This window comes from Bufo bufo, chromosome 2 (assembly GCF_905171765.1).
Source record: "Bufo bufo chromosome 2, aBufBuf1.1, whole genome shotgun sequence".
NCBI classification, from domain to species: domain Eukaryota; kingdom Metazoa; phylum Chordata; class Amphibia; order Anura; family Bufonidae; genus Bufo; species Bufo bufo.
In genome coordinates, this window is record NC_053390.1 from 744,931,613 (window position 1) to 744,946,311 (window position 14,699).

Below are 14,699 nucleotides of genomic sequence, written 5' to 3' on the forward strand. Positions count from 1 at the left end.
AGCGGCAGCTAGTGCTGACTGACACTGTTTTACTTAGTGTGGCTGTAAAGCCAATCCGGGCCGGTTCTTATTAGGAGCAGCCAAAGAGCAGGGTGGGTGGCTGTTCCCCATGTCCAGGCCAGGTTTTGTCCAGCTCAGCTGGGTGTGGAATGAACCTCTAGGTGATAGTGGAGCTCTGTGTTTTGGGAGCTGAGGAGTTCTGCCATACTGCATGGCTGAGAGCTGCATGAGAGCTGCCAGCTGGAAGCCAGGCGCCCTAAAGCCTGCTGTGGACTGCCAGGTCATGTGTTTTTGAGTTCTGTGGACTTTTGCTGTGTGAATTAACACGAGGATTCCTGCGGTGTGAATTAACACCAGGGCCCTGCCAAGTATTGTGTTTCTTTTCTGCCTTTTGTGTGAATAAACACTGACTTTTGCTTTTCAACCGTGGTTTTGCCTCTGTATTGCGTTCACTTACTCTGCCTACCAGAGCAAATCCCTACAATTGATGGCTTGGAGAGGGCAAGCGCAGTGAGGCTGGCGTGAATGCCAAAATATTTTTGGTTTGCACGCAGTTGTATGTCATTTATCAAACCGGCTAGATTCAAACCGGTGTCACCTGACTAAATAAAGGCTGTTATGAAGGCCCTCGTGGAGGCTAACCTGCAGCAACGCAAGGCTAATAAGCAGCAGCAGGAGACCAACAAGTTGCTGCTACAACACATAATGGCTTTGCAGACAGCAGGAGCCACCTCAAGCTTACACGATGCCCGGAAAGCAGTCCGTGCAGCGATCCCTGAAATGACCCCCGCAGACGACGTTGAAACCTACCTGGCGATGTATAAGAAAGTGGCCACCAGGGAAAAGCTGCCCCAAGACCAGTGGGCTGAGGTCGTCTCTCCTTTTCTGACATCAGAGTCCCAGCGGGTGTTTTTGGACTTGCCGGACGATTAAGCGGCTGACTACCCAAAGGTAAAGGGGGAGATTTTGGCAAGACTGGGGGTGAATGTGCTGGTCTGGACCCAGTGGGTGCATCAGTGGGGGTTCAACCCGGCGGAGCCTGTGAGACCCCAGTATTATGACCTGCTCAACCTGTTGCAAAAGTGGCTACAACCTAATGTGCTGAGCCCCACTGCTATGTTAGCAGACAGGTTTTGAAGTGCTCTGCCACTCCCTCTCCAGCAATGGATTGGCCAGGTCTCTCCAGGTAATGCGCTGGAGATGGTCGACTACCCGGAACTTGCAGGGGAGTTCTGTTGGGAGAGGGGCAGTCAAATCCCGTAACTCTCCACCCCAGACCCAGCAACCGGTGCCCACCAAACCCGCTCGAATAATCTGCTGGCGGTGTCAGGAGCCTGGCCATTTTCGAGCGGATTGTCCATGTCAGGGGGAACCCATGGACACGAACTATGGCTTCCGTCAATCATTGTATGCCAGGAAACTGTGTGCAGTGGGTGCTCTGGAGTCTCTGAACCACCTGTGCCAGGTTGAGGTGGGAGACACTCCAGCGGAGGCTCTGTTGGACTCATGAAGTCTAGTGACCCTGGTAAGGGCTTCCCTGGTACGCTCCGCTGAGTACACCGGCCATAAGGTCGGAGTCATGTGTATACATGGGGACTTAAAAGACTATCCTACTGCTATGGTGTCTCTGTCTACGGTTTCCGGCAGGTGGATCCATGAGGTGGCTGTCGCAACCAACCTACATTATGAACTTATAGTAGGGAGAGACTTCCCGGGTTTCACGGCACTGTGGCCTGTTCCGAGAGTGACTGATACGCATGAGACAGATGTAACCCTAGCAGAGTGGCCTGGCTCAGGGGGGAGACCAGAACCCTGGGAACCTGAGTACGAAGGGCCAGCGTTAGGGGTGACCGCCACTTCGGTGGAAGAGGAGGAGACAACCCCGCTGAGTGTAATGGTGGGAGAAATGGAGGACTTGCCGCTGGGGCCTGAGCTGGCAGACCTCAATGTCTCCGGGGACAATTTTGGTACCGTGCAACACCGAGATCCAACCTTATCCCGACCCTGGGAAAATGTACTAATAATAGATGGTGAACCACAACAATCAGGGGCAGAGTAGGTGTTCCCCCGTTTTGTGGTCCATCAGGATATGTTGTATCGGGTAAATCAGCTGCGAGGTGAATCCGTTGAACAGTTGGTGGTACCCCAGGCTTATCGCAAACTCGTGTTAGAGTTAGCCCACCAGCATGTTCTCGGGGGTCATCTGGGAATGCAGAAAACACAGGACCAGATACTAGAACCAGGATGACTGGTCCTCGTTCTTGTCTCTAGCCGAATTTGCCTTGAATAACCGTAAGTTCTGTAAGTCTTGCCTGACCTGCCAGGCAACTAGCCCCCAGCACCTTTTTGCAGTCCCTTGGTACCCCTCCCGATCATCGAGGTACCGTTTGAGCGAATCGCTATGGACCTGGTAGATCCTGTACCGAAGTCAGCTGGGGGACACCAACACATTTTGGTTGTCCTTGATTACGCTACTCGGTACCCGGAAGCAGTGCCACTGCGACATACATCGGCAAAACTTATAGCTAAAGAGCTAATGGAGATGTTCTCCCGAGTGGGGCTACCTAACGAGGTCCTGACTGACCAGGGGACACCTTTTATGTCCAAGGTCATGAGGGAACTCTGCAAGTTGCTGCGTATTAAACAGTTACGGACGTCCGTGTACCATCCACAAACGGACGGACTGGTTGAAAGGTTTAACAAAACTCTAAAAACTATGTTAAAAAGGGTGGTGACCAAAGATGGAAAGGATTGGAACCTTCTTCTGTCCAATCTCATGTTCGCAGTGCGAGAGGTGCCCCAGGCCTCCACTGGGTTCTCACCCTTCAAATTGCTATATGGCAGACATCCTCATGGCTTGTTGGATGTAGCCAAAGAGGTGTGGGAACAACAACCCACTCAGCATAAAAAGCGTCCTTTACCAAGATGCAACAGCCGGTAGAGACCATTTTGCCTCTTGTCAGGGAACATATGGAGGCCACTCAGCGAGCCCAGAGTCGGATCTATAATTGGCAGGCCCGGGTCCGTAACTTTAACTCGGGTGATTGGGTTTTGGTTCTGGTGCTGACCGTTGACAGTAAGTTCCTAGCCAGGTGGCAAGTGAAAAAATTGGAGAGGTAAATTACAAGGTACACCAGCCGGGGAGGCGAAAGCCGGAGCAGGTTTACCATGTTAATTTACTAAAACCTTGGAAGTATAGGGAAACCTATACGGAAGACAGCCCGCGGCCGGGCTTTCTTCGACAAGAGATTCCGGCTCCTATGTCTGATGCAAGGGAAGCGGTTGCCACAATAAAAATTGCTGACAGCCTCTCCTCTAAACAGGCTCAGGAAACCAGGGAGTTCGTTAGTTGGAACACGGATGTGTTCTCAGACCTCCCGGGACGCACTTCTGTAATCCAACATGACATTGCCACTGAGCCTCAGGCAAAAATCCGGTTAAAGCCATCCGGGTACCCGAGGCTCGGCGAAAAGCCATCTCGGAGGAAGTGCAGCTCATGTTGTGGCTGGACGTCATTTAGGAGTCTAAAAGTGAGTGGGTCAGTCCTATAGTCTTAATTCCCAAGCCAGACGAGACGTTACGATTTTGTACCGATTTTCGGAAATTAAACGAAATATCAAAGTTCGATGCATATCCAATGCCTCGGGTAGATGAACTAATTGAGAAATTAGGCCAAGCCAGGTATTTTTCTGTTTTGGACCTCACCAAAGGGTACTGTCAGGTACCCTTGACGGAGGCTGCCAAAGAGAAAACTGCCTTCATTTCACCAGAGGGGCTGTACCAGTATAAGGTGTTACCCTTTGGCCTGCATGGTGCCCCCGCCACTTTCCAACGTCTAATGGATATTGTACTTCGTCCACATCGGCGGTACGCCTCGGCTTACCTAGACGATATTATCATTCACAGTTCCGACTGGGAAAGTCACCTGCCCAAAGTACAGGCCGTAGTGGACTCCCTTCGAAAGGCTGGACTAACAGCTAACCCAAAGAAATGTGCGATAGGGTTAGAGGAGACTAAATACCTTGGGTATGTCATTGGGCGTGGAGTCATTAAACCCCAAGTAAGCAAAATAGTGGCGATATGAAATTGGCCCCGACCTGCCACCTCTAGACAAGTAAAGTCGTTCCTGGGAATGGTGGGCTATTACATGAGGTTTGCCACTTTAGCGGCTCCGTTGACAGGGCTCTTAAAGGGACGTAAGTCCATGATAGTCGCTGGAATGACAAGCAGCATGAAATGAATATATACAGTTGCAAGAAAAAGTATGTGAACCCTTTGGAATGATATGTATTTTCTGCACAAATTGGTCATAAAATGTGATCTGATCTTCATCTAAGTTACAACAATAGACAATCACAGTCTGCTTAAACTAATAACACACAAAGAATTAAATGTTACCATGTTTTTGTTGAACACACCATGTAAACATTCACAGTGCAGGTGGAAAAAGTATGTGAAAGCCTAGACTAATGACATCTCCAAGAGCTAATTGGAGTGAGGTGTCAGCCAACTGGAGTTCAATCAATGAGATGAGATTGGAGGTGTTGGTTACAGCTGCCCTGCCCTATAAAAAACACACACCAGTTCTGGGTTTGCTTTTCACAAGAAGCATTGCCTTATGTGAATGATGCCTCACACAAAAGAGCTCTCAGAAGACCTACGATTAAGAATTGGTGACTTGCATAAAGCTGGAAAGGGTTATAAAAGTATCTCCAAAAGCCTTGCTGTTCATCAGTCCACGGTAAGACAAATTGTCTATAAATAAAGTTCAGCACTGCTGCTACTCTCCCTAGGAGTGGCCGTCCTGTAAAGATGACTGCAAAAGCACAGCGCAGACTGCTCAATGAGGTGAAGAAGAATCCTAGAGTGTCAGCTATAGACTTACAAAAGTCTCTGGCATATGCTAACATCACTGTTAGCGAATATACGATAGATGAAACCAAAGTTGAGTTGTTTGGAAGAAACACACAACACTATGTGTGGAAAAAAAGAGGCACAGCACACCAACATCAAAACCTCATCCCAACTGTGAAGTATGGTGGTGGGGGCATCATGGTTTGGGGCGGCTTTGCTGCGTCAGGGCCTGGACGGATTGCTATCATCGAAGGAAAAATGAATTCCCAAGTTTATCAAGACATTTTGCAGGAGAACTTAAGGCCATCTGTCCACCAGCTGAAGCTCAACAGAAGATGGGTGATGCAACAGGACAACGACCCAAAGCATAGAAGTAAATCAACAACAGAATGGCTTAAACAAGAAGAAAATACGCCTTCTGGAGTGGCCCAGTCAGAGTCGTGACCTCAACCCGATTGAGATGCTGTGGCATGACCTCAAGAAAGCGATTCACACCAGACATCCCAAGAATATTGCTGAACTGAAACAGTTCTGTAAAGAGGAATGGTCAAGAATTACTCCTGACCGTTGTGCACGTCTGATCTGCAACTACAGGAAACGTTTGGTTTAAGTTATTGCTGCCAAAGGAGGTTCAACCAGTTATTAAATCCAAGGGTTCACATACTTTTTCCACCTGCACTGTGAATGTTTACATGGTGTGTTCAATAAAAACATGGTAACATTTAATTCTTTGTGTGTTATTAGTTTAAGCAGACTGTGATTGTCTTTTATTGTGACTTAGATGAAGATCAGATCACATTTTATGACCTATTTGTGCAGAAATCCATTTCATTCGAAAGGGTTCACATACTTTTTCTTGCAACTGTATATATATATATATATATATATATAAAAAAGAAAAAGAAAGAAGCAGCACTCAAAGAATATATGCGGGTGCAAAAAGTCCTCCTTAAAAGACCTGTGACCAAGGTCCAATTGTGAACATACAGCAAAAACGAAGGCAGCACTCCAGGTTGTGAAAAGAAGTGGAAGGTTTATTCACCCAACCAGCAGCTGGTTGGGTGAATAAACCTTCCACTTCTTTTCACAACCTGGAGTGCTGCCTTCGTTTTTGCTGTATATATATATATATATATATATATATATATATATACACGGTGGCTTGTAAACTTATTCACCCCCCTTGACTTTGTTTTGTTTCATTACAGCCTTAAGTTCAATGTTTTGTTAATCTGAATTTTATGTGATGGATCAGAACACAATAGTCTAAGTTTAAGTGAAATGAGAAAAATATATAAATAAAACTATTGTTTAGAAATAGAAACAGAAAATTGGCATGTGGTATGTATTCACCCCCATTTTTATTTTTATTTATTTATTTTTTGTTCATTGACAGAAAAAAGACATACAAATTATTAACTTAACCCTTTCTACCCCTGGCCAGTTTTCACCTTCCTGCCCAAGCCATTTTTTGCAAATCTGACATGTGTCACTTTATGTGGTAAGAACTTTGGAACACTTTTACTTCTCCAAGCCATTCTGAGATTATTATTTTAAGGAACACTGACAGGCCCAACAAGCATAATTAGCTATATATATGCATGCACAGGTCTTGTATTGTGTATTAAAAACATATAAGTCTAACTCCTGTCCACCTTATGAACACTGCAAACTGATGTTTTATAACCTGATGTAATCGGTCTTCTTTCTGCCCAAGGGGCGGCGTTTCAGCTTCACTTCTGTCTAGCCAGCCGCCCCCCCAACTGCCGTTTTGAAGCGCCGCCCAGCTCATCAATATTCACTTCGCTGGGCTTCTTCTGCTGTCCCCGACGTTCTGAGATCCGGCGCATGCCCAATAGAAAGCTATGGGTGCCGGGCGTATGCGCAGAAGCTGAAAGTGAGTCCGATGCCCATAGCTTTCTATTGGGCATGCGCGGGATCTCGGAACGTCTGGGACAGCAGAAGCCGCCCAGCGAAGTGAATATTGATGAGCTGGGCGGCGCTTCAAAATGGCAGTTGGGGGCGGCTGGCTGGGCAGAAGTGAAGCTGAAACGCCGCCCCTTGGGCAGAAAGAAGACCGATTACATCAGGTTATAAAACATCAGTTTGCAGTGTTCATAAGGTGGACAGGAGTTAGACTTATATGTTTTTAATACACAATACAAGACCTGTGCATGCATATATATAGCTAATTATGCTTATTGGGCCTGTCAATCTCCCTTTAACAAAAAATCCCAAATTTACCAAAAATTTTAAAAAATCACAATTTTCAAATTTTCAATTTCTCTGCTTTTAAAACAGAAAGTGATACCTTGTAAAATATTTATTACTTAACATTCCCCATATGTCTACTTTATGTTGGCATCATTTTGTAAATGTATTTTTTTTTTTTTAGGACGTTAGAAGGCTTAGAATTTTAGAAGCAATTCTGAAAATTTTTAAGAAAATTGCCAAAACCCACTTTTTAACCACCTCCGGACCGCCTAACGCAGGATCGCGTTCCGGAGGTGGCAGCCCTGCGCAGAGTCACGCATATATGCGTCATCTCGCGATGGCCGAGATTTCCTGTGAACGCGCGCACACAGGCGCGCGCGCTCACAGGAACGGAAGGTAAGAGAGTTGATCTCCAGCCTGCCAGCGGCGATCGTTCGCTGGCAGGCTGGAGATGTGTTTTTTTTAACCCCTAACAGGTATATTAGACGCTGTTTTGATAACAGCGTCTAATATACCTGCTACCTGGTCCTCTGGTGGTCCCATTTGTTTGGATCGACCACCAGAGGACACAGGTAGCTCAGTAAAGTCCCACCAAGCACCACTACACTACACTACACCCCCCCGTCACTTATTAACCCCTTATTAGCCCCTGATCACCCCTGATCACCCCATATAGACTCCCTGATCACCCCCCTGTCATTGATCACCCCCCTGTCATTGATTACCCCCCTGTAAAGCTCCATTCAGATGTCCGCATGATTTTTACGGATCCACTGATAGATGGATCGGATCCGCAAAACGCATCCGGACGTCTGAATGAAGCCTTACAGGGGCGTGATCAATGACTGTGGTTATCACCCCATATAGACTCCCTGATCACCCCCCCTGTCATTGATTACACCCCTGTCATTGATCAACCCCCTGTAAAGCTCCATTCAGACGTCCGCATGATTTTTACGGATCCACTGATAGATGGATCGGATCCGCAAAACGCATCCGGACGTCTGAATGAAGCCTTACAGGGGCGTGATCAATGACTGTGGTGATCACCCCATATAGACTCCCTGATCACCCCCCTGTAAAGCTCCATTCAGATGTCCGCATGATTTTTACGGATGCACTGATAGATGGATCCGATCCGCAAAACGCATCCGGACGTCTGAATGAAGCCTTACAGGGGCATGATCAATGACTGTGGTGATCACCCCATATAGACTCCCTGATCACCCCCCTGTAAAGCTCCATTCAGATGTCCGCATGATTTTTACGGATGCACTGATAGATGGATCCGATCCGCAAAACGCATCCGGACGTCTGAATGAAGCCTTACAGGGGCATGATCAATGACTGTGGTGATCACCCCATATAGACTCCCTGATCACCCCCCTGTAAAGCTCCATTCAGATGTCCGCATGATTTTTACGGATGCACTGATAGATGGATCCGATCCGCAAAACGCATCCGGACGTCTGAATGAAGCCTTACAGGGGCATGATCAATGACTGTGGTGATCACCCCATATAGACTCCCTGATCACCCCCCTGTAAAGCTCCATTCAGATGTCCGCATGATTTTTACGGATGCACTGATAGATGGATCCGATCCGCAAAACGCATCCGGACGTCTGAATGAAGCCTTACAGGGGCATGATCAATGACTGTGGTGATCACCCCATATAGACTCCCTGATCACCCCCCTGTAAAGCTCCATTCAGATGTCCGCATGATTTTTACGGATGCACTGATAGATGGATCCGATCCGCAAAACGCATCCGGACGTCTGAATGAAGCCTTACAGGGGCGTGATCAATGACTGTGGTGATCACCCCATATAGACTCCCTGATCACCCCCCTGTCATTGATTACCCCCCTGTCATTGATTACCCCCCTGTAAAGCTCCATTCAGACGTCCGCATGATTTTTACGGATCCACTGATAGATGGATCGGATCCGCAAAACGCATCCGGACGTCTGAATGAAGCCTTACAGGGGCGTGATCAATGACTGTGGTGATCACCCCATATAGACTCCCTGATCACCCCCCTGTCATTGATCAACCCCCTGTCATTGATCACCCCCCCTGTCATTGATCACCCCCCTGTCATTGATCACCCCCCTGTAAGGCTCCATTCAGACATTTTTTTGGCCCAAGTTAGCGGAATTATTATTTTTTTTTCTTACAAAGTCACATATTCCACTAACTTGTGTCAAAAAATAAAATCTCACATGAACTCACCATACCCCTCACGGAAACCAAATGCGTAAAATTTTTTAGACATTTATATTCCAGACTTCTTCTCACGCTTTAGGGCCCCTAGAATGCCAGGGCAGTATAAATACCCCACATGTGACCCCATTTCGGAAAGAAGACACCCCCAGGTATTCCGTGAGGGGCATATTGAGTCCATGAAAGATTGAAATTTTTGTCCCAAGTTAGCGGAACGGGAGACTTTGTGAGAAAAAAATTAAAAATATCAATTTCCGCTAACTTGTGCCAAAAAAAAAAAATTTCTATGAACTCGCCATGCCCCTCATTGAATACCTTGGGGTGTCTTCTTTCCAAAATGGGGTCACATGTGGGGTATTTATACTGCCCTGGCATTCTAGGGGCCCCAAAGCATGAGAAGAAGTCTGGTATCCAAATATCTAAAAATGCCCTCCTAAAAGGAATTTGGGCACCTTTGCGCATCTAGGCTGCAAAAAAGTGTCACACATCTGGTATCGCCGTACTCAGGAGAAGTTGGGGAATGTGTTTTGGGGTGTCATTTTACATATACCCATGCTGGGTGAGATAAATATCTTGGTCAAATGCCAACTTTGTATAAAAAAATGGGAAAAGTTGTCTTTTGCCAAGATATTTCTCTCACCCAGAAAGGGTATATGTAAAATGACACCCCAAAACACATTCCCCAACTTCTCCTGAATACGGCGATACCACATGTGTGACACTTTTTTGCAGCCTAGGTGGGCAAAGGGGCCCATATTCCAAAGAGCACCTTTAGGATTTCACAGGTCATTTACCTACTTACCACACATTAGGGCCCCTGGAAAATGCCAGGGCAGTATAACTACCCCACAAGTGACCCCATTTTGGAAAGAAGACACCCCAAGGTATTCCGTGAGGGGCATGGCGAGTTCCTAGAATTTTTTATTTTTTGTCACAAGTTAGTGGAAAATGATGATTTTTTTTTTTTTTTTTTCATACAAAGTCTCATATTCCACTAACTTGTGACAAAAAATAAAAACTTCCATGAACTCACTATGCCCATCAGCGAATACCTTGGGGTCTCTTCTTTCCAAAATGGGGTCACTTGTGGGGTAGTTATACTGCCCTGGCATTCTAGGGGCCCAAATGTGTGGTAAGGAGTTTGAAATCAAATTCTGTAAAAAATGACCTGTGAAATCCGAAAGGTGCTCTTTGGAATATGGGCCCCTTTGCCCACCTAGGCTGCAAAAAAGTGTCACACATCTGGTATTGCCGTACTCAGGAGAAGGTGGGGAATGTGTTTTGGGGTGTCATTTTACATATACCCATGCTGGGTGAGAGAAATATCTTGGCAAAAGACAACTTTTCCCATTTTTTTATACAAAGTTGGCATTTGACCAAGATATTTATCTCACCCAGCATGGGTATATGTAAAAAGACACCCCTAAACACATTCCCCACCTTCTCCTGAGTACGGAGATACCAGATGTGTGACACTTTTTTGCAGCCTAGGTGGGCAAAGGGGCCCATATTCCAAAGAGCACCTTTCGGATTTCACAGGTCATTTTTTACAGAATTTGATTTCAAACTCCTTACCACACATTTGGGCCCCTAGAATGCCAGGGCAGTATAACTACCCCACAAGTGACCCCATTTTGGAAAGAAGAGACCCCAAGGTATTCGCTGATGGGCATAGTGAGTTCATAGAACTTTTTATTTTTTGTCACAAGTTAGTGGAATATGAGACTTTGTAAGAAAAAAAAAAAAAAAATCATCATTTTCCGCTAACTTGTGACAAAAAATAAAAAGTTCTATGAACTCACTATGCCCATCAGCGAATACCTTAGGGTGTGTACTTTCCGAAATGGGGTCATTTGTGGGGTGTTTGTACTGTCTGGGCATTGTAGAACCTCAGGAAACAGGACAGGTGCTCAGAAAGTCAGAGCTGCTTCAAAAAGCGGAAATTCACATTTTTGTACCATAGTTTGTAAACGCTATAACTTTTACCCAAACCATTTTTTTTTTACCCAAACATTTTTTTTTTATCAAAGACATGTAGAACAATAAATTTAGAGCAAAATTTATATATGGATGTAGTTTTTTTTTGCAAAATTTGACAACTGAAAGTGAAAAATGTCATTTTTTTGCAAAAAAATCGTTAAATTTCGATTAATAACAAAAAAAGTAAAAATGTCAGCAGCAAAGAAATACCACCAAATGAAAGCTCTATTAGTGAGAAGAAAAGGAGGTAAAATTCATTTGGGTGGTAAGTTGCATGACTGAGCAATAAACGGTGAAAGTAGTGTAGGTCAGAAGTGTAAAAAGTGGCCTGGTCTTTCAGGGTGTTTAAGCACTGGGGGCTGAAGTGGTTAAGGACCAGTTCAGGTCTGAAGTCACTTTGTGGGGCTTACATAGTGGAAACCATCCATAAATTACCCTATTGCAGAAACTACACCCCTCAAGCTACTCAAAACTGATTTTACAGACTATGTTAACCTTTTAGGTTTTTCACAAGAATTAAAGGAAAATGGAGATGAAATTTCAAAATTTCACTTTTTGGCAGATTTTCCATTTTAATAATTTTTTTTCTTTAACACATCGAGGGTTAACAGCCAAACAAAACTCAATATTTTTTACGCTGATTCTGCGGTTTACAGAAACACCCCACATATGGTCATAAAGTGATGTGAGGGCACACGGCAGGGCGCATAAGGAAAGGAATGCCATATGGTTTTTGGAAGGCAGATTTTGCTGGACTGGTTTGAAGATGCCATGTCCCATTTTAAGCGCCCCTGATGCACCCTTACAGTTGAAACTTCCAAAAAGTGACCCCATTTTGGAAACTACGAGATAAGGTGCCAGTTTTATTGGTACTATTTTGGTGTACATATGATTTCTAATTGCTCTATATTAAGTTTTTTCTGAGGCAAGGTAACAAAAAAATTGCTTTTTTGGCACAGTTTTTATTTTTTATAACATTCATCTGACATGGTAGATCATGTGCTATTTTTATAGAGCAGGTTGTTATGGACGCAGTGATATTAAATGTGTCTATTTTCTTTGTTTCAGTTTTACATAATAAAGCATTTTTGGAAAAAATTCTCTATTTTCTGAACGCCCTATTTTTTTTATTTTTCTGCCAATCATCTTGTGCAGGGGTTGTTTTTTACAGGAAGAGTTGACGTTTGTATTGGTACCATTTTAGGGTACATATGATTTTTTGATCATTCATTATTACACTTTATGGGGCAAGGTGACCAAAAAATTGGTAATTTTGGCAGTTTTTTTTTTTTTTTTCAGCGTTCACCTGAGGGTCATGTAATATTTTTATAGAGCAGATCGTTATGGACGTGGCAATACCTAATATGTATACTTTTTCTTATTTATTTGAGTTTTACACAATAATAGCATTTTTGAAACAAAAAAAAATGTGTTAGTGTCTCCATAGCTTTTTAATTTTTTGACCGATTGTCTTAGGTAGGGTCTCTTTTTTTGTGGGATAAGTTGACGGTTTTATGGGTACTATTTTGGGAGGCATATGCCTTTTTGATCATTTGGTGTTGCAATTTTTGTGATGTAAGGTGACAAAAATTGCTTTTATGATACAGTTTTAAATTTATTTATTTTTTCCTGTTCACCTGAGGGGTTAGGTCATGTGATATTTTTATAGAGCTGGTTGTTACAGATGTGGTGATACCTAATATGTATACTTTTTTTTATTTATTTCACTTTAACACAATAATAGTATATTTGAAACAAAAAAAAAGATGTTTTAGTGTAGTTTTTTTTTGTGATTTTCTTATGTAGGCGCTCATTTTTTGCGGGGTGAGGTGATAGTTTTATTGGTATCATTTTGTGGGACATACGCCTTTTTGATCGCTTTGTTTTGCACTTTGTGATGTAAGGTGACACAGTTTTTATTAAATTTTTTTATGTTTTTTATCGGACGGTGTGGATGATGATATATATTTATAGAGCTGGTCATTACGGATGCGGCGATACCTAATATGTGTGTTTTTTTTTTTTTTATAAAATCAGGGTAAAAGGGGCTTTTTTTAAATTAAAAACACAGTTTTTTACTTTTTTACATTTATTTCTGTATTGTAATGCATTGCCTGTTAGTGTATTACACAGAGTAATACACTAACAGGTTGCCTAGGAGACCCAGCCTGAGGCGGGATCTCCGGGGCACCCGTAGGAGGCAGGTCCCGATGCCGTGCAAGGCATTGGGCAGCCTCTGCATGGCATCGGGCTGCCTTGTCACCCATCAGGTCCCTGCCACAGCAGCGCAGGGACCTGATGGGCTCCCTCACCCGCAGGTATGATTATATTGCAGGGCACTTACCCTACATCGCAGTATGCTCACTTTGAAACCAATTTAAGAAAATTGCCAGCTGGACAAAAACTTTAATCCTGTTGACTTTTATTTTTAATTTTTTTTTGTCATATTTTTATGCCAGTTACTAAAATCTTAAATTGTTGAAATAGCGGAAATACTGATTTATTCAGCACAAACAATGCATTTCAATATGCAAATTTTGGAGAGTGTCTTAATACAACACTAAATTCATCTTTTTTTGTGTGTGTTACTTTTAAAGGTCAGCATAAGACACTGGGAAGCAAAATGTCAAACGTGCACGACTTAAAACTAGACTCAGCCACTTGGAGCAATGAACTTGTGGAGGTACAGTACAATAATAATACTTTATATTTGTTGTCATTAAAGTCAATATGGAAGATTACTATTCTATAACTTAGAAGGGCTCCTGATCAGAAGTCTCAGTCTAAGCTTTATCAGCATAGTTCTGTAGAAGTGCTAAGACTTGAAACCAGCAACACATATAATAAATGATTTCATTATGTTTGGGTTTGTTCGTGTTTTCTTTCGGTAGCTCTTCATTGTTCTGGGAAATGAAAAAGTTAATAGCTTCTGGGAAGCAAATCTTTTGCCTGAAAACATGCTTTGTGTGACCTCCACTATTAATCAGAGAAGATTATTTGTCGCACAAAAATACAAAGAAGGAAGATTTAAAAAGATGCTTTCTCCTAGCCTGACTTCTCAGCAACTAAATGAGGTGTGTAAGTATCACAAAGTGTATATGTTATTTTTCACTGCTGATTTAATATTGAAAGTGCATCGGGTCTTGCTGATTGGCATTGCTTAGAGAGGAGAGTGGAGAGGCAGCATATAAACCTTTTCTGAGCATTCAATGCTTACATTTTCTCTGTCTACCTGCCTGCCTGTATACATAACCTTCACATGACAGGTAAGTTTACAGTCATGTGTCCATTTAGTATCAATTTCGGTCCTGCAATAGCTGGCTGTAGTTTTACTATTTTACAGAAGAAAATCAATAAAAATATATTAGCATAACTACTGTTACTAGTGGGTGCATCAGGACTCGATGCAGTGAATTTCCCAAAAT

General features: G+C 43.6%; 1 protein-coding gene across 1 annotated transcript in view; it reads left to right on the forward strand.

Annotated features, from left to right (window-relative positions):
• Positions 1 to 14,699, forward strand: part of ARAP2 (ArfGAP with RhoGAP domain, ankyrin repeat and PH domain 2) — a 703,001-nt gene that overhangs the window by 260,752 nt on the left and 427,550 nt on the right. Inside the window, exons 12-13 of the mRNA XM_040419005.1 lie at positions 13,872 to 13,957; positions 14,166 to 14,348. Of these exons, the coding sequence (XP_040274939.1) occupies positions 13,872 to 13,957; positions 14,166 to 14,348 (269 nt within the window). The remainder of the gene's footprint in view (positions 1 to 13,871; positions 13,958 to 14,165; positions 14,349 to 14,699) is intronic.